Source organism: Schistocerca serialis, chromosome 3 (assembly GCF_023864345.2).
Source record: "Schistocerca serialis cubense isolate TAMUIC-IGC-003099 chromosome 3, iqSchSeri2.2, whole genome shotgun sequence".
Lineage (NCBI taxonomy): Eukaryota > Metazoa > Arthropoda > Insecta > Orthoptera > Acrididae > Schistocerca > Schistocerca serialis.
Window position 1 is genome coordinate 286618606 of NC_064640.1, and position 25276 is coordinate 286643881.

The window sequence follows — 25276 nt, forward strand, 5'->3', positions numbered from 1 at the left end:
ATCATTACTCTTCTTGCTTTATCCAGTAAAGTTGTCCAGCCTTTCACCCCATTGTGGTCACCTTGTTCGTTTCATCATGCATCACTTCAGGACAGCTAAAGCACACATTTGCAGACATAATGAAAAAGTTACAAACACTGTGGGCCTCTAAAATGAAACTGAACTGCACTTGTTGCCGGCCAAGCAGGTTTCGAGGCAGGCATTTCGGGAGTCTAGATTTTAAAGAGCAGTGAATGGCAATGAAAGGGGTGAAGTCTTCCCGAGGCAGAAAGAGAGTAGTAAATGTAACACATTCTTTGTCCACTGGCTGTGCCTAAACTATTTGTCTAACAAAAAAAAGTCATAGGTTATTAATTTTTAGTACATTTAATCCATTTATTTACTGGGTAGTTCTTCCTGATAAGGCATATTTTCCAAATTATGAGCCAAAAACCAACCAAACACATGATTGTTCACTTTGCTTTGCATTTTTGTTATGTTTCACTTTTTTGTGCAAACTACAAATGCATGTTCCTCACCATAAAAATCATAGAGCAAAAATATGAAAACTCCAGAACAAGGGTTAACTTTGAGTTTCAGATGGTGGAACGGAAAATTGAACTCTGTTTCTACCTGTGTTGATTCAAATAAAGAGATTAGAGTGTAGCACATCTGATGGTTTCTGGGGTACAAATTAACTATTGGCCTGTGTATTATATAAAATTCCATATCTCAGAAAGAGAAACTGTTAGTTTCTGAAGAGGTCAAGTATAATTTCCTCATCATATTTAGATAAGTATAGCTACACTAGAGATTCAGCATAAATTTATATTTCATTTGTGATGTAATTTATTTCCTTACTGTTAGCTCTATATTTTTTGTAGGAAATTCGCCGTAATGATGAAGATTATAGTTTTGTGGCACCACAGTATACAGTTGACAAAGAAGCTGATCCTTTGACAGAGCCTCGGGAAGCAGAAACTGAACACAGAAAACAAGAAGAAGTTTTAAAGAGGTCAGTAGTATTTTCCATTTATACATTTTTAATTTTTCCCCCTTTTTTTTCACAGTACAAGATATATATATATATATATATATTTTTTAAACTTACAGAAGTTTAAACTCTGTGACAACTACTGTACAGATTAACTGTCTATGTTATGCCTGTTTTTTTTTTTTTATTATTATTAATTTTGTTTTTTTTTTGTGTACACAAACATAACAGGTTTCGAATGCGAGAATGTAATCTTCTCATTGGCACATCAGTTTTGGAGGAAGGTATAGATATTCCCAAATGTAACCTGGTTATTCGTTTTGACGTTCCTTCGATGTATCGCTCGTATGTTCAGTCTAAAGGACGTGCTCGTGCTCAGGATGCCTATTACTTATTAATGATTGAAGAGAGTAGAACTGAAGACTTTGTTGAAAACTTGGCCCAGTATTTTGAAATTGAACAGGTAATATTGTTTTTCATTTTATTTTAATATAATTACCATATGCTTAAGATAAAAGCTGTTTACAATATGATCTCTGTTTTAGGGTACTGTATATCAGAAGATAATGACACTTGACTAATTGTATTATCTGTTGAGCGTCCACTCAAGCAAACTGCTGAGAGAGCTGTATTTGCATTTGTGGGGCTCTTTTGATATTGACATAGTAATGTTTATACTTATTGCCAACTGTGCATGGGCTTTAGGAATTGGTGATACTTCTGCTGTTTGTACATCCTAATTTTGTAGTTGATTCCTACTTGTCTGGGCTGTCTACACTAAAAAAGAAAAAATAGACATTCAAAAGTATGGCAGGGATATCACTGTTTTTTCTTTTAGGTCTTATATATTGTGTGAATCTGTGTGTTCCCATTAATTTCTCATTGTACAAAGTGCTGTAACATTCCTATACATTTTGTATGCATGTTTTAGAATCTTCCAAATGTCCTTATAAATTGTAGATACTTAAAAATGTGATTAATTTACTTTCTTCGTTTCCATTTTATTTATTAATGTTCATTATTGTGTTGCATTTTTTTCTTTCCATTTTGTTCTTTAGGTTATCTTTATCAAAAAGTTGTGTTATTGACTGCTGATATGCATTGAACATCTCCTTTGCTTATAATATCTCTTGTAATTTGACCTCCTTTATAATGAAAGTAGGTGATCTCTGCTGTGCATTGTCATGAAACATAAGAAATTTTGAAATTTTATGTAACTATAATACAGTCGTACAAATTATGCAAACTAATCTTTTATGGGGCTGTGTTTTATTTTCCTCTTTTTGTTTAAATGAAGTCAGACACATTTCTAAATGTATACTAATACTGATTTACAGTATTTGTTTGTTGACAAGAAAATAAAAAAATCATATAAATCATAATATTGTACACAATATTTTGAAATAATCATAGTCAGCAACTCTACAGCATGAGAATACAGTCACGAAATGTGATCTTTGTGTAACAGTTGCACTTTACTGCTTTAGGGATTTCCCACCCCCATCATTCACACGAAAAAGGCTCATAAATTTAAATAAAACAGAACATTCAAGGTTCAGTACTTGTGGATCTTGCTCAAGATGAATCCTCATTGAACACACTGCATAAGAGAAACCACAGTCTTTAAATGATGCTCAATCAAGTGCATCCCATACTTGTAAGATAAAATGTTTAGAAAAAGTTCTTCATGAAAATGCTACAAAGAGGGGGAGTACACTACCTACTCCAAAGGAGGCAAATTCATTACTGTATTGTCACAACATTAACCTGTCCCTAAGCCAAAAAGTTAGAAATTCAACATTTGTTGGGTAAAATGTGAATCTCCTAAATACACTAGCAAAACTGGTGCAAAAGTACAATAGGAAGTGTTAATGCATCTGAAGCAAAGCTATTTTGCCTCATTTTCCACACCCTTGGCATTTTTAGATTACATCAAATTACTTATAGAGATACATAAAGTGGCATTACCTGATTGTGGGCTATGGAGCATCAAGCTTGTATTAGGATTAATCATACTTGCAGTGTCCTTTTCTCATAAATGCTAAAATTTTTTTAGTTCTTCAGTGGCTAGTAGGGACATTACTATCCATTCAAACCTCATGGAAGGGAACAGAAATACTCAAACTAACACTTCCTTTGAAATGTTTCAAAAGTTCAGTAGGCAACTGTAACAGATCATATATTGAGTCTGGGTCTTTTCATTGTATTTATGAGAGTGAAGACTAGAGGGAGGGCTTTTCATCAGTTGAACAGGCAATTTGTAGAATCAGCACCCTCTAAATGTGGAGAAACTAATAAATTAAACAGTTTATCAGTTATCACTGTACTTAACAAACTGCAACACAATACTGAGAAACCAAAGCACAATGAAAATAAACATTTGTGCAATACAGTTTCCTAATATGTTACAGATTTCTTTGCTTTGCCTCGCCTCGCATAAGACACTTGGTGTCTAGAATGATTGATTCAGCACATCTTAGTCCCAAAACACATTTCAGATTATTATCTGATATCGAGGAGCTCGAGGATGTTTTACACGGGATGATAAGATCAAAGAACTGCTCACAATTACATGTGGCTTGAAACAGATTAGGCATTCATGATTCATGTCTATAAAGGTTGGGTAACTTTTCTGTGGTGTTTTTGAAGTCACATAGTCTTTCTTGTCAGGTATAACGCTTGTATATTAATTCAGTATCAGACTGTAGTTTTATGATTACTCTTGTGTTGTGTGATTTGCAAAATCGGCTTTCACATTGTTTGGTAAGACAGACTTTCTAAATCTGCTTTCAGATGTAGTACATTAGGAACATAAGTTTCAAAACCTACAACATTTACAGTGTTGGTTAGTGCTGAGAGTTCAGGAAACATTTAAAGCCTGAGACCACACTTATCTCAAAGTGACTCACTCAGTTCACGAAGATATCTTTTAACATCAGTTTAAAACATTAAAATGTAAATCCATCATTCAAAGTATTATTTAATATTGTAATGGATACTAATGTATTCAATAAATGTTCATAAATGTTTATTTACGGATACACTCACTAAGTAATATCAGACTGTTAGCAGTTTCAGCCATGCAAGAATAACCTTCAGAGCATAAAATGTTTCAGCAACATATTCAACTTATGCTGCTGCGACATTTTGTATTATTAAGATTGCTGTTGCATTGTCAAAATCAGTAACAGTGTGAAATTACTCTGTGCGTGTGTCAGTGAATAAACTTCTTTAACAAATGCACCTATCTCTAGTCATTTCCACAAACTAAGATATTTGTTGGTACAGTTAAGTGTGGTAACCTAACACTTTGGCTTGGCTGAACCAATGATAGGTTGTATCCCCTAATTCAGAGACAAAAGTGCCTTGAACTGCCAGTGAGTAAGCCCTTTTCCTCATATGACATTAGTAAGACAGTTAAAGTTATTACATCATTCATTTTTACATTTTGCATCTATTAAAATGACGCAGCATAAGTGTTTTCTTGCAAAAAATAATTCACATATTTTAGAAATGTCCCTGAATGTGACATAACTCAGTAAAGGGAGCATATTATTAATAAAAGTTTTAAAAGCTTGAACAAAATTAAATAAATTACATACTGAAAGGGGACTTAAAGTATAAAATAAATAACAATATTTTTAAAGAAAAGAATAACACAAAACAGTCACATAATTTAAAAAATGAAAATAAAATAGACGTAGCCAGAACAACAGTTAACAGAATAAAAACATGGAGATGGGATGCTTACGTAAATGATATACAAAATGATGCTCGCAGTAGAGATCAGAGAGTATATTTAGTACTAAGGGATTTGAAGAAGTTAGAACAGGGAGATGAAAGTTGACCCTTTCTTAAATCAAACATTGAAAAATGTCCACAGTGTTTCATTGACATCCAAGCATTACCAAAATGAAGGTCCATTTGGAATGGATAAAACACAAAATATGCAACATTTTGTATTATTAAGATTGCTGTTGCATTGTGAAAACCAGTAACATTCATACTACTTCTCTACCATTCCAATCTCGAATGGCATGTGGGAAAAATGAACACTTACATCTTACTGTTCGAACTCTAATTTCTCTTATTTTATTGTGATGATCATTTCTCCCTACATAGGTGGGTGTCAACAAAATATTTTCTCATTCAGAAGAGAAAATTGGCGATTCAAATTTTGTAGCTAAATCTTGCCGCAAAGAAAATTGCCTTTGTTTCAGTGACTGTCACACCAACTCGTGTATCATATCAGTGACAGTCTCACCCCTATTGCGCGATAACACGAAACAACCTGCCCTTCTTTGCACTTTTTTGATGTCCTCCGTCAATCCTACCTGGTAAGATCCCATACCGCGCAGCAATATTCCAGCAGAGGACGGACAAGTGTAGTGTAGGCTGTCTCTTTATTGGGTTTGTCGCATCTTCTAAGTGTTCTGACAACAAATCACAGTTTTGGTTTCGTCTTCTCCACAATATTATCTATGTGGTCTTTCCAATGTAAGTCGCTCATAATTGTAATTCCTAGGTATTTAGTCGAATTGACAGCCCTTAGATTTGTGTGATTTATCGTATACCCAAAATTTATTGGATTTCTTTTAGTACCCACATGGATGACCCCTCGCACTATTCTTTGTTTAGTGCCAACTGCCACTTTTCGCACCATACAGAAATTCTCTCTAGATCATTTTGTAATTGGAATTTATCATCTAATTATTTTAGTAGATGGTAAATTACAGCATCATTTGCAATCAATCTGAGGTGGCTGCTCAGATTATCACCTAGATTATTTATGTAAATCAGGAACAGCAGAGGGCCTATGACACTACCTTGCAGAATGCCAGATATCACTTCTGTTCTATTCGATGATTTGCCGTTTATCACTATGAACTGTGACCTCTCCAAGAGGAAATCACAAATCCAGCCACACAACTGAGACGATACTCCATATGCATGCAGTTTGATTAATAGTCGCTTGTGAGGAACGGTATCAAAAGCCATCTGGAAATCTAGGAATATGGAATCGATCCGAGATCCATTGTCGACAGCACTCATTACTTCATGGGAATAAAGAGCTAGCTGTGTTGCACAAGAATGATATTTTCTGAATCCGTGTTGGTTATGTATCAATAAGTCATTTTCTTCAAGGTCATTCATAATGTTTGAGTACAGTATATACTCCAAAATACTACTGCAAATTGAGGTCAGTGATATGGGTCTGTAATTCAATGGGTCACTCCTATTTCCCTTCTTGAATATTGGTGTGACCTGTGCTACTTTCCAGTCTTTAGGAACAGACCTTTCGTCAAGTCAGTGGCTGTATATAATTGCTAAAAAAAGGCGCTATTGTGTCTGCGTACTCTGAAAGGAACCTGATTGGTATACCATCTGGACCGGGAGACTTGCCTTTCTTAAGTGATTTGAGTTGTTTCGCAACACCTAACATAGCTACTTCTATGTCACCCATGCTAACAGCTGTTCTGGTTTCAAATTCTGGAATATGTACTTCGTCTTCTTTCGTGAAGGAATTATGGAAAACTTTATTTAGTAACTCCGCTTTAGTGACACCATCATCGGTAACATTTCCATCACTATTGCGCAGTTACGGTATTGACTGTTTTTTGCCACTGGTGTACTTTACATGCGACCAGAATCTCTTTGGATTTCTACCATATTTTGAGACAATGTTTCATTGTGGAAACTATTAAAAACATCTCTCATTGACGTCCACACTAAAATTCAAGCTTCCGTGAAACTTGGTCAGTCTTGGGGTTTTGCATTATGAATTTGGCATCCTTTTTTCATTGATTCTGCAACGGTGTTCTGACGTGTTTTATGTACCATGGTAGATCAGTCTCATCTATTATTAACTTATGCAGTATGTATCTATTGCTGTCAATATTGTATCTTTGAATTTGAGCCATATCTGGTCTACACTTTCATAATTAGCTTGGAAGGAATGGAGACTCTCTCTTAGGAAGACGTCAAGTGAATTTTTATCTGCTATTTTAAAGAGATATATTTTGTGGTTATTTATAGTGGTTTTGGTTGATATGGTTTTGAGCCTTGCTACAATGACCTTGTGTTCACTAATCCCAGTATCCGCCATGATGCTCTCTATTAGATCAGGCTTGTTTGTGGCTAAGAGGTCAAGTGTGTTTTCACAACCATTTACAATTTGTGTGGGCTCATGAACTAATTGTTCAAAGTAATTCTCAGAGGAAGCATTTAGTACAATTTCGGAAGATGTTTTCTGTCTACCACCGGCTTTGAACATGTATTTTCGCCAACAAAATGAGGGTAGATTGAAGTCTCCACCAATTACAACTGTATGAGTTGGGTACTTATATGTAAGGAGATTCAAGTTATGCACAAAGAGAAAGAAAACTGTGACAGTTTAAGAGATGAAAGAGTGTAATATATCAAAAATATTTCTCTGTGTGCTATATTACTGACAATGAGTCTGAGATCTGTTTCTGCTGAAGAGTATTGCACTGCCATGATAGCATTCAATGGGAGAAATAAATTCAATTCATTACTGAATTCATCAATATGGATGGTAAAAACAAATATCAGATTATAGGGACATGATACTCTGCTACATGTTAAAGAAATGATGAACCATTTGAGTGATTGAACACAGTAGGTTGATGTGCCTGGTATGTAAGCTTTACTAGTAGGGATGCAGAATGTTAAAAGGGTATCTATATTTGTTTGGTGGTCTGCATGCCACATATAGAGCCAGCTGCAGTAGAGTCAATTGTTCACTCAGCCATTAATAACTTAAGATGAGCCTACAGTTACTATAAATAGCATTCAAAATATATGCTAAAACTTAATAAAAACAGTATCTACAAAATTTATGAAAAGTTGGTTCGGTAATGAATCAGTTTGGTATCAAAGAGACTTGGGCTGAAAATTCCTTTCAAAAATTATCATATTGCAAACACATCTATAATTATTGTATGGAGCACTCTCCAATATGTCTTCCAATATGCTTCCACAAAAGTTGATGGCTTTTGGTGACAAACCAAAGATGTTCAGTCCCAAGTTCCCAATTTGAAGGATTTTCTCATGGTCAACTTAGTTTAGTTATAAATGTGTAATTTACTGAAATTAATGGACTAGTGGTCAGTGCTTTGAGTATACTAATACTTGATTGTGTTGTAAGTGAAAGTCTCTAAAAGGCATAAGAAGGTACGAAAGCTGCTTATATTAAGAAATCACGCTCTTGCTTATCTGATTCGACCATTCTGGTAATAATTTTTGATGGTTTTTGTCCAAATTATTCCAGGTAAATGATGGGAAGATTGCTGTCAATATGATTGATAACCACCCCTTTCCTTGCCCATTATTAAGACATCACACTCTTGCTACAAAAGAGACACAACAAAAAATGTTAGGTTTTTCATAAATAAAAAAAAAGGTTTTTAGCAACAATGAAACATTATTAAGACAAACAAATCTACCAGCACTAATAAGAATGGAAATAAAACCAGGATCAAATCGTATTTTAGTCATTTCTGCCATGAACCTCAAATAACTGTCCTTTGTTTGAGCTATGTCACTTTTAGTTTCATGATAGACATATAGCTATCATTCTATAGACTTTGACACTTTTCTAACACAAAACAAATACACATATCACTTTTGATGGTCAATTTATGGTTATTAATAATGTTTTCTTTTCTGATTAAGTCACACATTGTGGGAAATAGTTTTTGATTTATAGATATGTTTGGTGTCCATTGCTGCAAACACCAGAAAATGTCGAGAAAGTCATTATAATGAAAATTACAGTAATTCTTGGGAGTGATGTTTTTATTGATGAGATGTTGAATATCCTTCTTGTTCGAAGCCAGAGAAAATTGATTTTAAGCTTTAACCAATCTGAAAATAAAAACAATCATTGTACTAGGAGATAAATGAGCACAGTCCAATATTATACATACACTACTGGCCATTAAAATCCTTACACCACAGAGATGACATGCTACAGAGGTGAAATTTAACTGACAGGAAGAGGATGCTGTGATATGCAAATGATTAGTTTTTCAGAGCAGTCACACAAGGTTGGCGCTGGTGGTGACACGTACAAGGTGCTGACATGAGGAAAGTTTCCAACTGATATCTCATACACAAACAGCAGTTGACCGGCGTTGCCTGGTGAAATGTTGTTGTGATGCCTCATGTAAGGAGGAGAAATGCGTACCATCACGTTTCGGACTTTGATAAAGGTCGAATTGTAGCCTATCGCGATTACAGTTTATCGTATCGCAACATTGCTGCTTGCGTTAGTTGAGATCCAGTGACTGTTAGCATAATATGGAATCAGTGGGTTCAGGAGGGTAATACGGAACACCGTGCTGGATCCCAACGGCCTCATATCACTAACAGTCAAGATGAGTCATGTGATCCGCATGGCTGTAATGGATCGTGCAGCCACGTCTCGATCCCTGAGTCAACAGATGGGGACGTTTGCAAGACAACAAACATCTGAACGAAAAGTTCAACGATGTTTGCAGTAGCATGGACTATCAGCTTGGAGACCATGGCTGCGGTTACCCTTGACGCTGCATCACAGACAGGAGCACCTGCGATGGTGTACTCAACGATGAACCTGGGTGCACGAATGGCAAAATGTCATTTTTTTGGATGAATCCAGGTTCTGTTTACAGCATCATGATGGCCGCATCCGTGTTTGGCGACATCGCGGTGAACGCACATTGGAAGCGTGTATTCGTCATCGCCATACTGGTGTATCACCTGGCGTGATGGTATGGGGTGCCATTGGTCACATGTTTCGGTCATCTCTTGTACACATTGATGGCACTTTGTACAGTGGACATTACATTTCAGATGTGTTACGACCCGTGGCTCTACCCTTCATTCGATCCATGCTGAAACCCTACATTTCAGCAGGATAATGCACGACCGCATGTTGCAGGTCCTGTACGGGCCTTTCTGGATACAGAAAATGTTCGACTGCTGCCCTGGCCAGGACATTCTCCAGATCTCTCACCAATTGAAAACGTCTGGTCAATGGTGGGCGAGCAACTGGCTCGTCACAATATGCCAGTCACTACTCTGGATGAACTGTGGTATCGTGTTGAAGCCGCATGGGCAGCTGTACCTGTACACGCCATCCAAGCTCTGTTTGACTCAATGCCCAGACGTATCAAGGCCGTTATTACGTCCAGAGGTGGTTGTTCTGGGTACTGATTTCTCAGGATCTATGCACCCAAATTACATGCAAATGTAATCACATGTCAGTTCTGCTATAATATATGTGTCCAATGAATACTCGTTTATCATCTGCATTTCTTCTTGGTGTAGCAATTTTATTAACACTTAAGGCATGTCAGCAACCTACCTAAGAGGCTCTGAAGACTTTGAAGGCATAGTTTTCTAGTTATGTTAATTAACTCTCTTGAACTGTGTATCTTTGTAAGATGTCTTAGAATACATTGGGACTTTCTCTTTTTACATTTAGTACCTTAATGTCATGCCACTTCGATTTCCTCTTATCTGTATCCACTTTAAAATTTACACGTCACCTTTCCTACAAAGCTTTCACATAAAAGGAAAAAAGCTTCCTAAGTTAACTGGTGAATATAATATGGTGATCCCGTTTTCTTAGTCATATTGATTAATGTAACGTACTGTTCCGGCATCTATATTGGACTAGCTTTCACATGCCTTTTTACTGGTTTCTCAGTTGTGCTGTCTATATTGTTGTCTTCATTCTGCAAAGGCTCTTTTATCAAAAATTAATGAATGATACTACGGATATTGTCTGTATGTACAGAATACCAGTACACTGTGTGCAAATACCTATTTTTCTGCTGCCCATAGCATTTATCTGAATAGAAGATGGGATCTTTATCCTCAGACCAGCTCTGTTCACAAGCAATTCTATATAGTGTATTGCGCAATTTCCAATTTCAACAGCTCCTCGCCTCCCTTCTGTTTCAGACCAAAAAGAGTATTAGACTTGTTTTATGTAGAGATCTCAATCTGTATAATTGTAACACTTTATTTTAATCTTATAATAAAATAATTGATAAAATGTGGATGCGTATGTTTAGGTGATGACATAACAGCCTGAAGGTCATACACAGCAACATTAGGTTTGTCAGCACCCTTCTCTTTATAAGAAAGCTCTTTCCCTTCTTGATACTGGTTATTAGTCAAGAAAAGTTTTCTTGCACTTGTCATCCACATTTTTAAACAATTTGCATAGGTCGCACTACTCTTTCTTTTTTTTGGTCCATAAAAAGATATGTTAAATTCACCATTGAATATGCGATTAGACATTACTGCATTAGCAAATGGCAAACACTATTTCTCACAATTTTCCTTGTAGTCCCAATAGATATACCTACTAAACTTTTACCACTTTCAATGAATGCATGAGTAGTTTGAGCCATTAAATAGGGAGATTCAACCCTGGGTATAGCATTAATAAAACACCTTTGTTTCAGAATCTACTGTGGGATATTTGCCATCTCTTGTTAGTTGCAACAAATTTGGTTCAGATTTCCTTGTCATAGCCGTCCAGTTGTGTTGGTTGTTTATATCAATAATAGTCTTGAAAAATGGTATATAAACCCATATACATATATTATTCATTTCAAAATAAAATGCTAAATTCATTCTTCTGACTTTCTCTGGGGTTAGTAATGATACTTGGGTTTGACAGGCTTCGTATGTGCAACTGTAAATTCCTATTGCCTCTGTAAATCTGCAAGATTCCAATATCTATCAAAAATTTATATCTATCTTCATCATTAATTTTTTCCAAGCGCCACGGTCTACAACATGCTTCACATAGTGGACACATTTTTCTTGCTGGAAATTTTGTTTTTCTCTTTGAAGGTGACATGTATACTCTTCCAGAATTTCTCATTGTTTTAGCCTTTCTAACTACTCAATTTTTGGAATTCTCTTTCTTTTCTTTCCTTTCTTCTCAGTTTCTCCTTCTGTTAGTGTTATTTTCACCTGTACTTTCAGACCATACATCTCACGCAGGAACTGAGAGCGAAATTTGGATCTTCTATTCAGTCGTCATTTAATACATCAATATCATCACTGTGTACTGGAGAAATACAGTACTGTTGTTTTCCTTTCATTTTTGTCAGACACATGCAGGCAGGACTCTGACCTACATGCAACAGCATAAATGTCAATTCTATCTCCTTCAGAACTGGTAACAAGCCACAATTGATCCTATTTCATTATAGGATTTGATGCATTTGTATGACAGTGTAGCTCATGAAGTTTTATTTGTTCTTCCTTAGTTACCTAGGTCTTCCTAGGGTCTAGGGAAACTGCAGCAGGACGTCAGTCTAAAAGGGTGGAGGGCGAACACAGGAAGGTGGACCTAGCAACAATTGGTATTGTAGTTGTAAATGTTGTAGCTGTGTTGGGAAAGAACGAGAGCTCCAAGCCCTAATAGAAAGCACTGAAGCCCAAATCATTACAGTACAGAACACTAGCTAAAGCCAGAAATAAGTTCAGCCGAAATTTTTACAGGGAACCTATCCGTGTTCAGAAAGGATAGATTAAATAAAGTTGGTGGTGGAGTGTTTATTGCTGTCAGTAGTAGTTTACCTTGTTGTGAAATTGAAATAGACAGTTCCTGTGCAAAGTTGTGGGTAGAGATTACATGTGACAACCGGAATAAATTAATAATTGGTTCGTTTTACTGACCCTCTGACTCAGACGATAACAGTTGCTGAAAAGTTTAAAGGTAATTTGAGTCTTATCTAAATAGGTATCCCCCTCATACAATTACCAGGTGTAGAAATATGAAACCAGAATTTGGTTTCAATTATTACATACTTGTTGTTTGACCCTGATAAACAATATTTTATTAAAAATAATCTTCATTGCTATTTATACATTCCTCCAACCTCTCCAGTAGGCTATGAATGCCATGCCAAAAAAACAGTTCTTCTTTTGAAGCGAACCAGTCAGCAAGCTATTTTTGTACGTTTTCATATGAACTGAAATGTTGTTCAGTGAGAGCGTGTCCCAGTGATGCAAACAGATGATAACTGGACCGAGCCAAGTCTGGAGAATAAGACGCATGCCCTAGTATTTTCCAGCTGAATGCCTCGATCATTTTGCTGACTGGTTTTGCTGTGTGTGACGGGGCATTATCATGAAGCAATATGACTTTGTATGGCCTCTTTCCATATTCTGGTTGTTTTTCATGTAATGCTCAATTTAAATTGATCATTTGCTGGTGGTAGTGATCAGCATAAACAGTTTCACCAGCTTTTAGCAGCTCACAGCAGATGACACCCTTCTGATCCCACCAAACACAGAGCATTGTCTTGTTTCCAAAGTGATTTGTTCTTGCAATGGTTGTCAATGGTTTGCCTAGATTCACCCATGATTTATGACACTGTGAACCCTCAAAATGTATCCATTTTTCATCACCTGTCACTATCTGATGGAGAAACGACTTTCTTTTGTGTCTGATGAGTAGCATTTCACAAGTGGTCGTACGATTTGCTTGCTGTCTTTCATTCAGTTCTTGCGGAACCCATTTCCCCATAGCTATCAACCAAAGAGAAATGGCTTTTTATGTCACCTTCAGTTTCTCCGCGTGTTCCTGTGGAGTTTGATTATCGTCTTCATCCAATAAGGCCTGTAATTCATTGTCTTCAAACATTTTCGGTGATTTCCCTTGCTCATCATTTCTCACCTCAAAATCACCACTTCTAAAGTTTTTGAGCCACTCGAAACACTGTGTTTTCCCAAGCGCATGTTCACCGAAAGCTTCGACAAGCATTTGTTGCAATTATGCAGCAGTTTTCTTCAAATAATAACAGAAAACCAATGCTGTCCGCAAGTCGTTAACCAATGCAGTCCGCAAATCTTTGCTCTTAGGCACAAAACTTTACATGTTTACGTGTTTGAAACAGATATTGATGTATGCAACTTGGGTTACTGTGTGTTGACATTTGTCATCAGCCATTACAGGAAGCAGATGGCATTGCAGAGACAGTCTCATGGGACCTATACTGACAGCTAGGCTAGCACCACCTGTAGGGAAATTCCAGTTTCATACGTCTGCACCTGGTATACTTAGAGCTAACTTCAATCTACCCTCAATATGTTGGCAAAAATACGTGTTTAAAGATGGCAGTAGGCATAAAATGTCATCTGAAATTGTTCTGAATGCTTTCTCAGAAAATTATTTTAATCAGTTAGTTCAGGAACCCACTTGAAGTGTAAATGATTGTGAAAACATATTTAGCTACAAATAGTCCTGAGCAAATAGGGAGCATCATGATGCACACAGATATTAGTGACTGCAAGGCTGTTGTATTGAGACTGAATATCATAACATCCAAACCCACCAAAAATAAATGCAAAGTACATCTATTTAAAAAGCACATAAAAATTCCCTTGATGCCTTTCTAAGACACAGTCTCCATTTCCTCCGATATGACTGTGTAAGCATAGACCAGATGTGGTTTGAATTCAAAGAAATAGTATCGATAGCAGTTGATGAGAAATATGCACTGAGGTGACAAAAGTCATGGGATACCTCCTAATATTACGTTGGACTTCCTTTAGCCCAATTTAGTGCAGCAATTTGGCATGGCATGGGCTCAACAAGTCATTGAAAGCCCCCTGCCTCTATACCTGTACATAATTGCGTAAGTGCTGCTGGAGAAGGATGTTGACCTCTTGATTATGTCCCATAAATGTTTGATGGGATTCATATGGGGCTGTTTGGGTGGCCAAATCATTTGCTCGAATTGTTCAGAATGTTCTTCATACCAGCCACGAACAACTGTAGTCCAATGACATGAAATTGTTGTTAGGGTACATGAAGGTCATGAATTGCCTCAAATGGTCTTCAAGCAGCTGAACATAACCATTTACAGTCAATGATCAGTTCAGTTGGATCAGAGGATGCAGTCCATTCCATGTAAACACAGCCCACACTACTATGGAGCCACCACCAGCTTGCACAGTGCCTGGTTGACAGCTTAGATGTGTGGCTTCATGGCGTCTGCACCACACTTGGACCCTACCATCAACTCTTACTAACTGAAATTGAGACATATCTGAGCAGGTCATGATTATTCAGTCGTCTAGCGTCCAACAAATATGACCACAAGCCCAGGAGAGGTGCTGCAGGCGATGTCATGCTGTTAGCTAAGATTCTCGCATTGGTCATCTGCTGCCATATCCCATTAATGCCAAATTTCACCTACCTTTTCTAATGGATAAATTCGTTGCAAACCCCTCATTGATTTCTTCAATTATTTCAAACAGTGTTGCTTGCCTGTTAGCACTGACAACTCTATGCAAACACCACTGCTGGCAGTTGCTATGTGAAGACCATCGGCCACTGCATTGGCCATGGTGAGAAGTAATGCTTAAAATGTGGTATTCTCAGCACACTCTTGACACTGTGAATCTCCGAATGTTGAATTCCCTAACAAATTCCAAAATGGAATGTCCCATGTGTATAGCTTCAACTACTATTTCATGTTCAAAGTCTTGTTAATTCCTGCCATGTGGCCATAAGCACAATGGAATTTTTTTTTCACATGAATCACCTGGGTACAAATGACAGCTCCACCAGTGAACTGCCGTTTTATACCTTGTGTAGGCCTACATGAATTTCAATTCAAGATGCTTATAATAGTTTCCACAATGAAACTCTGTCTTGAAATATGGCTGAAAAAACATAGAGATTCTCATCGTATGTAAAGTTTACCAGTGGCAAGGTGCAATCAGTACTTCACTGCATGATAAAATGCTAATGTCACTGATAACAGTGCCACTAAGGCAGAGTTACTAAACACTGTTTTTCTGAAACTCCTTCACCAGAGAAGACAAACTATTCCAGAATTCGAATCTAGCATAACTGCCAACATGAGTAGCTTAAGATTAGATATTCTCGGTGTAGCAAAGCAGCATAAATCACTAAATAAAGGTAGGGTCTCTGGTCCAGATTTTATACCAGTCAGGTTATTTTCAGAGTATGCTGATACAATAGCTCCGTGCTTATCAATTATATACAACTGCTTGCTAATCGTAAGTTCTTTACCTAAATTCTGGAAAGTCGCACAAGTCACACCAAATACCCAAGAAAGGAAATAGGAGTAATCCGCTGAATTACAGACCCAAATCACTAACGTCAATTTGCAGTACGCTCTTGGAACATATACTGTGTTTAACCATTATGAATTAACTCGATGGAAATGATTTATTGCCAAATAATCAGCCGTACTCGGAAGATATCATACTTATGAGATGCAGTTACCTCTTTATTCTCATGAAGTAATGAGTGCTATTGAACGGGGATGTCAAATTGATTCCATATTTTTAGCTTGCCAGAAGGCTTTTGATACTGTTCCTCACAAGTGTCTCCTAATAAAATTGCTTGCCTATTTAGTATTGCCTCAGTTGTGTGACTGCATTTGTGAGTTCCTGCCTGAAAGTTCGTAACAATTGACAGAAAATCATTGAGTAAAACAGAAATAATATCTGGCATTTCTTAAGGAGGCATTAAGGCCTTCTGCTGTTCCAGATCTACATAAATGATATAGGAGACTCTCTAAGCAGCCATCTTAGATTTTTTGCAGATGCTACTGTGATTTACTATCTCGTAAAGTCATCAGATGATCAAAACCAATTGGAAAAAAGATTTAGACAAGGTATCTGTATGGTGCACAAAGTGGTGATTGGCCTTTAAATAATAAAAAGTGTGAAGTCACCCATACGATTACTGAAAGAAATTCACTAACTTTCAGTTACATGATAAATCACAAAAACCTAAAGCCTGTAAATTCAACCAAGTACTTACAGATTACAATTATGAATAAGTGAAATTGGAAAAATCACATATACAGGGTGATTTTTTTCTACTCTGTGCAAACTCTAGGGATTGATCAATGAGAGGATATGGAACAAAAAAGGTCTAATGAACTTATGTCTGGAAATGCATGGTTTCCATGGTAGGGACCATTTATTCAATCATGCTTCATTACAGAGGCTGCGGTCTAATACACTCTGTAGCATGCAGCCACATTTACAGTATGCACGGTTTCCTCCTGGAGGGTGGTACTATTCCTCATACATCATGCCCTTGCACCCTGTCCTGCCATAGTAATTGATAATATTGTGTCCGATTCACTTCTCTTGCTGACTCTACTTGTAGTAGATGTGATACAGCTTTGTACACAATGGTTCTGTATTCAAATTGAGAGCTTGCCAACATGGTGTTTACTTACAGAAAGGCAAATGACAACAGGTGGCAGCCAGCAAGGTTGTATCAGGAGACCTATCCCTTTTGACAACCACCACAGCATTCAGTGTTTGCAACAGTATTTTACTGTTTGTCTGAGACAGGGTCGTTTCAGGAAGCAGGAAATCATGAAGAACTACCCAAAATGTTCGGACACTAGACTTTGAGAAAAATGTGAGTGACACTGTGGAAGACGACTACCATGTCAGTACCAGGCAGTTGGCCTGCCAGTATATGGTAAGCCAGATGACCGGGTGGAACATTCTCCATGACAAGTGTTACTATCCTTGTAACTGACAGCATGTGCAGGGCTTACTAACAACTGACTTTCCACATTGGGAGCAGTTGTGTCTCTGGTTTCTTCACCACGCAACCACGAATCCAGGATTTGTGTCACCCATCCTATTCACAGATGAGGCCACCTCTACGCAGAGTGGTGTCTTCAACATTCATAACAGTAATGTGTGGGATAGTATGCAGAACCCCCATGGTACGGGACAGTGAATCATCAGCATTGGTGCAGCTGGAAAGTGTTTGGAGGAATAAGTGGCAACCGTATTTTGGGACCAGTCTTCCTTCCATGTCGCCTAACAGACCTGGCAAACTATTGGCATTTCTTGTTGGTGACTTTGCCTCCCCTGCTGCAGGAAGTGCCATTGATAATTCGAAGGGTAATGTGGCTGCTACATGATGGTGCTCCAGCCCACTTCACTACTAATATCTGGACACATCTCAGTCGTGTCTTTTCTGGTCTATGGATAGAAAGAGGGAGTCCAGTTGACGTGGCCTGCTTGTTCACCGGATCTCAACCTGTGCGATTTCTGATTATGGGGCCACCTCAAAAGTATCGTGTATGCAGAGCACATTCCAGATGCGGAGACACTGGAGCAGCATATTCATGCTGCCTTTGACACTGTTCAGATGCAGCCTGGCTGATGTGAACATGTGAGACAGAATGTGCTATGGCGCATACACACGTGCATTGAGACACATGGAAACCATTTTCATCACATACTGTAACTGTGGCTGCGAGGTACAGTGCTTATTAGACCACAGTCTCTGTAACAATGCATGACTGAATAAATGGTCTCTAGCATGGAAAACGTGCATTTCCTGACGTAAGTTCATTAGGCCTTTTTTTGTTCTGTATCCTATCATCAATCACTCCCTAGAGCTTTTACATGGTGAAAAAAATCACCCGGTATAATGTTACGAATAAAGCAAACCTAAGACTGTGATTTATTGGCAGAATACTTAGAGAGTGCAGCAGGTCTACCAAAGAGACTGCTTACACCACACTTGTTCGCCCTCTTCTGGAGTATTGCTGTGCGACGTGGGATCTGCATCAGATGGGATTGAGAGAGGACACTGAAAAAGTTCAGAGAAGGGCAGCTCATTTTGTATAGTCAATAGTTGGGGAGAGTGCCATGGACGTGATATGTGAATTGGGGTGACAATCCTTAAAGTGAAGGTGTTTTTTCAGGATCTTCTCATGAAATTTCAATCACTAACTTTGTCCTTTGATTGCAAAAATATTCTGTTGGTACCCACCTACATGTAGAAATGATCATCATGATAAAATAAGAGAAATCAAAGGTCACAGAGACAGATTTACGTGCTCGTTTCTCGTGCGTGCCATTCGAGATTGAAACATTAGAGAAATAGCTTGAAGATGGTTAAGTGCATCCACTGCCAGGCACTTAATTACGAGTTGCAGAGTAATCATAAAGATGTAGATATACTTTGTGAGGCAAGTGACGGATAAGTTTTTTGTTTGTGGAGAAAGATACTTTTGTTCCAGTGTTTCTAAATAGGTTAGAAATTTTCTGTGAAGCCTTAGACGGTAATGCATGCTTGTGAAGAAGTGTATACCATAAAAAAAATTTTAATGAATAAGGGGTACATAGTAAAATCAATTGGCAGTGTCCAACAAAATACAGACCAACATCAGCAATAGAAACACTAAAGAAGAAACTTCTAACACAACACTAATCTTCAAGCACATTCCCTATTCAGGTGCGGCATCACCAGAGGTTGCTGATTTAAAAACACCGGTATAAAAATATCTTTCTCCACAAACAGCAAATTTGGCTGTCACTTGCTCACAAGATCTGTTACACACAGCAAAATTTTCTGGAAACATGTTACATGAACAAACTGAGTTCAACAGTGACAGTTTTTTCAATGACTTCAAAAGTTTATTTTTTCCTAAAAAAGTAAGAATTTAATAGTTCCAACCATTTTACAATGTAAGGTCTCACCTGATATAAGCAGAAATAATTTGTTTTGGATGTGACCCCAGTTTATCAATAATAATGTAACATCTATATATCATCTTAAAACTACCTACATCCATGTGTATGTGGAAATGTAACATCTGTACATTTGGATATTCTTTGGCGTGTTTGAATTTTGTTTACGAATATATTGTGGGAGGGAAAGTGCTTATATGTGTATAAAGATGACTACACATACTGTACCCAAAAATATGTAACCCTCTACTGGAAACAATAAGTAGTTTTTAATTATTGACCTACTTTTGTAAAAACTGTAGTCGCAGTGTGTCACTTTGTAGTATACATGTGTACTCTTAACAGGACCAGTAATAACCTATTTTCAAATCATGTTGTAGATTGATAAAGCACCTGAAGACGAGCACCCAAGGCTCAAAATGCATAATGTATTCAATATGATTGTAGTTTCACTAATTCCAAGGTTGTGTTATGGCTGTACAAGGGCATTTGAAATGAAATAAATAAATGTATGAGGAGGTTAAAAAAATATTGTGAAGATTTTGAAAGTTGATTACACAACGGTGCTCATAGTCTGAAGGAAGAATTGACAAGTGCCAAATGCCAGAATGCTACACAAAGAAGCAAAGGCACTTTATGGAAGGCTTATATCATTGACAGTGAGGCAATGACCTGTTGTGCAACAATGGTTTGCACATTTTGTGTAGTGTAAGGCATTGAAATCCACTTTAAAATAAAAATACTGTTTAATGACTCATTTTCTCATCTACTGCAAGGTTATGGGTGGATTAAGAAGTGATGCATTTACATCATCATGCCTGTGACAGTTGCTGCATGGACTAGTTCAATCAAACTAGTTTATGTTACAAGATGACACTGCAGCAATAAAGGACATGTTACAATAAATGAAACAGCCTTAAATGTAGGAATTATTGTTGTCTGTGGTGTGCTGAACTCCATAAAGTATCTGTGAAATAAGTGCTACTAGAGTTGGAAGCAGACTTGACACATTTAAATGATAATGCTTGTGAGTAATGTGTGTCAAATTCAGGTAGTGGATTACGTGGGAGAATTGCCATTAGGAGATGAAACATGCAAACAATAACAAATCATTAAACCTGCACAAACAAATTTCATGAAATTATCAATAGAAAAATCAATGCTTACTCACTTTCTGACTGAAAAAGGGAGGGGGGGAGGTGATTTCAAGACATTAAAAAACAACAACAATGGTGACTAATACTAAATGCATGTACCTGCTCAAGAGCCTCCTTTACTACAAAATTAGGAATAGTCAGCCGAGATCACGTTTTCTTTTTCTTTCATTCCTTCTCCAAACAACATTACTGCTCTTAGTATCTATTTGCCTGAAGTTGTTCTTTGTGTACGTCAGTTGCTGTTTATTGTTAGTATGAACCAAGAAGTTCAAGAAGCATATGCAACCATGGGTGGATGAGATTCCTATGGAACCTTTTTGAAAAATGAATTCAGGTAGTTAATTCAGTGATATTTACTCCCAATAAACAAAAATACCTTGGCTGGCTAGTATTTATCAGACCATGTCTTGTGGTGCACAGTGTGTTTCTTCTTTATTGTATCTGTCTTTTTACTGTTTTCAAATGGAGGCTATCCACCATGTCCTGTTCTGAGCATCGTCCTTCATATATTTGTATGTTCATCCTCTTTCTACCTATTCCTCTCATTTCTTCCACTTTTCCATCTTTCAACCTACAGTTCTTTGTTGCAGGAAATTCCTATGCTGTGTATGTCCCAGCCAAGATTTTTTTCCTGTATCCTATCACTTAAAATAAATTTCTTTCCTCCCCTATTTTCTTCATTATTTCTTCAGTCTTAAGTCCGTCAGTCCACTTCACCTCAACCAATCTTCTCCAAAGCCACATTTCAAAGCTTTCTAAACATTTTCTTCTTTTTATTGTTCATCATTAAAAGGTAATATTTTGAATAATTCTCATTTTTATTCATCAGTAAAACATTAAAAGTACTTGCAGGAACACAAAAATTGACGTAGAGATTTCAGATTTGTGTAAGTGCACTCTTGTTCAGAGTCCACATTACACTGTAGGTGCACTTAGAACTTGCTGAATTAGTTTGTTCATAGGCTGGAGGAAGGCAAGAGTTTATTACATTCAACGAGACCACATCTAGTGAGATGCTGTGGTATTCAAACCAACCTGTGGGCCAAGGACCGTGTAACTTTTGCATCACTGGTTGAATCTGTGAGAGAAGAGCACGTAGTTAAGCTCATTACTGCAAAGTCACTTTTCAATATTGTAAATACAAAATTAAACTTGCCATTTAATTACAGTTAAGTGGTTTTCACCTACAGGTATACTTTGACCCAGACAGAATGCAACAGAAAGTGGTCATATAACTGAAATTAGGAATTTCATGAAAATAGTGAATGATAAGCTTGAGATGAAAACTGACTTAAAATTCACCCCCAATGTACTAGTCACCAGAAAATACAGCAGTTGGTTCATTTGCTTGAAAGTCATCCAACATGTGCCTAACTCATAAAATATTCATGTGCCAGTAGCTTGAACATACCACTTAAAAGGGAAAGCTGCCATCAACCTGAAGGCTAATTTGAACACCACAAAGCATGTCCCTATTACAGGTGGGAAGCTGTTGCCTTCCTCCAGCCTTTGAACTGACTTATCTAGCCAGTTAAGAGTCACCTTCAGCTTAATGTGGCTCCAAACCATGTTGCATATTGGCATTTTTCACATTAACAAACATTGTCAAATGTGAAAAAAGTGAAAAATGACAGATAAAAATACTAAGACTGGCCGCGGTACTGACTCTTTCTTTGAGTCAGAATACAGTCTACATAGTACACTCTTGATTTCCTGAATCTTCATTTCCTCAATAGAAGCCATAATACATGTTCAGATGAAAACTAAGTATCTATATGTGCAACAGACGTCTGAGCCACTGAGAAACATACCACTATGGTATATAAATGTCAAGCTTTGTGTGGGATATGCAATTCATTTGTGCATGTGTTCAATATGATGTGCTCCTCTTCCCCAGAATACATCTGTTGCGTTATATAGATACTTAGTTTTAATCTGAACATGTATTATGGCTGCTGTCAAGGAGATGAAGATTCAGGAAATCAAGAGTGTGCTATTTAGACTGTATTCTGACTCAAAGAAAGTATTTAAGGCCTTGTAGCATCCTATTTTTACAATCTTAACCCCCTAGGTATTAAAAGACTATTCCAAAGATCTACGTTGCCTCTTAAAAAAGACAATAATTGATGACATCAGAGGAGATATACAGCTGCATATCTCTTCTTCAACTTCAAAAGCTTCACCAAGCGAGGTGGTGCAGTAGTTAGCACACTGGACTCGTATTCGGGAGGGTGACAGTTCAAACCCACATCCAGTCATCTTGATTTAGGTTTTCCAGGACATCCCTAAATCACTTCAGGTATATACCAGGATGGTTCCATTGCAAGGGCACGGCCAACTTCCTTCCCCATCCTTCCCTAAACTGGTGGGACTGATAACCTCACTGTCTGGTGCCCTACCACGAACCAACCAACAATAAACTTCCAAGTATCCTCAAAATTAGAATGAACAGTGGATACAGAATCTGTCATCCAGGTTAAATACATCTTCCCAGCAGGCAGACCAGGGAAAGTAAGGGTATGATACCATAAGATTTACAACCATGTTTTTGCCTAACAGATCAGATGCTGACTCTTCCATATTCTCAGTGAGGCTTAATGTTACCCTGAGATAACTAGAGAGACCCTCAAGTCTTACCAAAGTCATGGATAAATAAAGCCAAAGGAAGAGAAAAGAGTTAATGTTGGGGCACAGCTTTACCTAAGATGTTTGCCAGATGCAAACACAGACACATATTATGAATATGTGTCTGTGTATATTATGTCATTGTGAAATGATAACACACACACACACACACACACACACACACACACACACACACAGAGTGCCAGTTGAAAACACAATGCTGGGGCTGCAGTTCGGCAGGTAGACTGGGAAGAGGGGCTGTGTTTGTTGGGCAAAGTGGGTGAATAGAGAAAGAGAGCAAGGGAACAAGAGGGATATTTGGGGAAGGGATGGCTGATGGCTCAGACGGAGGCAGCAGGTGTGGGAGATATGGCTGTGGAAGGGAGAGAGAGCTGGTGCATAGGATAGGAACTCGACACATGGACAATGGAGCCTGTTAGTTTGTACACCACACCATGACAGTGACATCAGGGAGTAGATTGGAATGGGTCAACAAAACTGAGGAAGGGGTGCTTGGGGTTAGCAGAGATAGAAGCCAGGAGGCTTATGAGAATAGATGTCCTGCAACCATCACTGCTTGCACTCACACTCCCTTTCCATTTGCCTACGTGTGTGTGTGGGGGCGCGCACGCATGCGTGGAGGTGCGCGCACACTTCTATTATTTAGTCTGCCAGAACTTTCCATATCTTATTTATAAACACAACAGAAGCTCATTATAGTCTGTACAGTATGTAAAAAGTATAATGGCATATTTACAAGTGAGAAACACTGTTCACAGTGTCACTAATTTAACCTGCTCTGGTGGTCACAGTATCTATTAATATGATGCCTCTCTGCTCTGGTATGCTGTCTGTGTGGAGCTCACTAGTCATGATGATGGTGATGTCCCCCTTATTGGCATGTGTACCCCATCTCTAGTTGGTCTTGAGATCCATCCTCAGAGTGAGACTAGCATGCATTTTTCATCTCTAAAGAGGGCACATGTGATTAGAAGTGCCAGATTCGTGCTGGCTTCTACAGGAATGGGAAAGGTGGTTCCACCCTCCACAGAAAACACACAGCTGCTCACCAAATCTAGGTGTGTCTGTATCCACTTGCCAATATCCAGAAGGTACAGTGTCAGAAATGTGGGAATGGTTCAGAAGATGGCCAGGGCCAAGTCTTATGAGGTGTGTGGGAGTGATTACATGTAACATACATAGAGATGGGGTCCACATGTGTTGGGTTCCAATGAGGAGACTCTGTCTCCTACAGTCAAAGGGTGATGAGGAATGGTACAGTCTTGAAGGCATTGGACAGTGGTGATTGCAGTATTGACAGAGGGGACATTCCCAAGGTATCTGCAACCATCTTGGCAGCTGCTCAGTTATCCCTGTGGGCACAACTGATTTAGTTGGCAATAGTGTTGGCCACCCTCACCCGTGTTGGCCACCCTCGCTCGAGATAGCAAACATAGGGTGTCTGCTGCTCTAGACCATGACGGTGGTAGCTATCTACCTTGATGTGTGTTCAAGTATGTGGGCACATACTGTGATTGTATCATGTTTACTAGAGCTGTGGGAGGTAGTGGCCAGACTGATTGGAGGATGGTGTGCCGAGGCATGACAAGTCTGTCATAGGCAATGCCCTGCATGAGTGTGTTGTGTGTATTGAACCGGGGACCTAGAAACGACAGAGAGGCTTCGTCCTGCCGGAGCCCTCAGTGGTTCACAATCCCATAATAGGCCAGAGCAGTCCACCCACCCCACTGCCACCCCACACTGAACCTAGGGTTATTATGCAGTTTGGCCCCCAGTGGTCCTACCCCCCCCCCCCTCACTCCTCCCCCCCTCCCCCCCCCCCCCCCCCCCAGGAACATCTCATACCAGATAAGTGTACCCGAAATGTTTCCATGGTAGAGTAATTATGGTGTACACATACGTGGAGACAGTTTTTGTGCAGTAATTGTCAACATTGTGTAACTGAGGTGGAATAAGGGGAACCAGCCCA

General features: G+C 38.3%; 1 protein-coding gene across 1 annotated transcript in view; it reads left to right on the plus strand.

Moving 5' to 3' along the window:
• LOC126470068 (endoribonuclease Dcr-1-like) overlaps nt 1-25276 on the plus strand; it is a 287625-nt gene that overhangs the window by 165685 nt on the left and 96664 nt on the right. Inside the window, exons 10-11 of the mRNA XM_050097576.1 lie at nt 864-994; nt 1205-1436. Of these exons, the coding sequence (XP_049953533.1) occupies nt 864-994; nt 1205-1436 (363 nt within the window). The remainder of the gene's footprint in view (nt 1-863; nt 995-1204; nt 1437-25276) is intronic.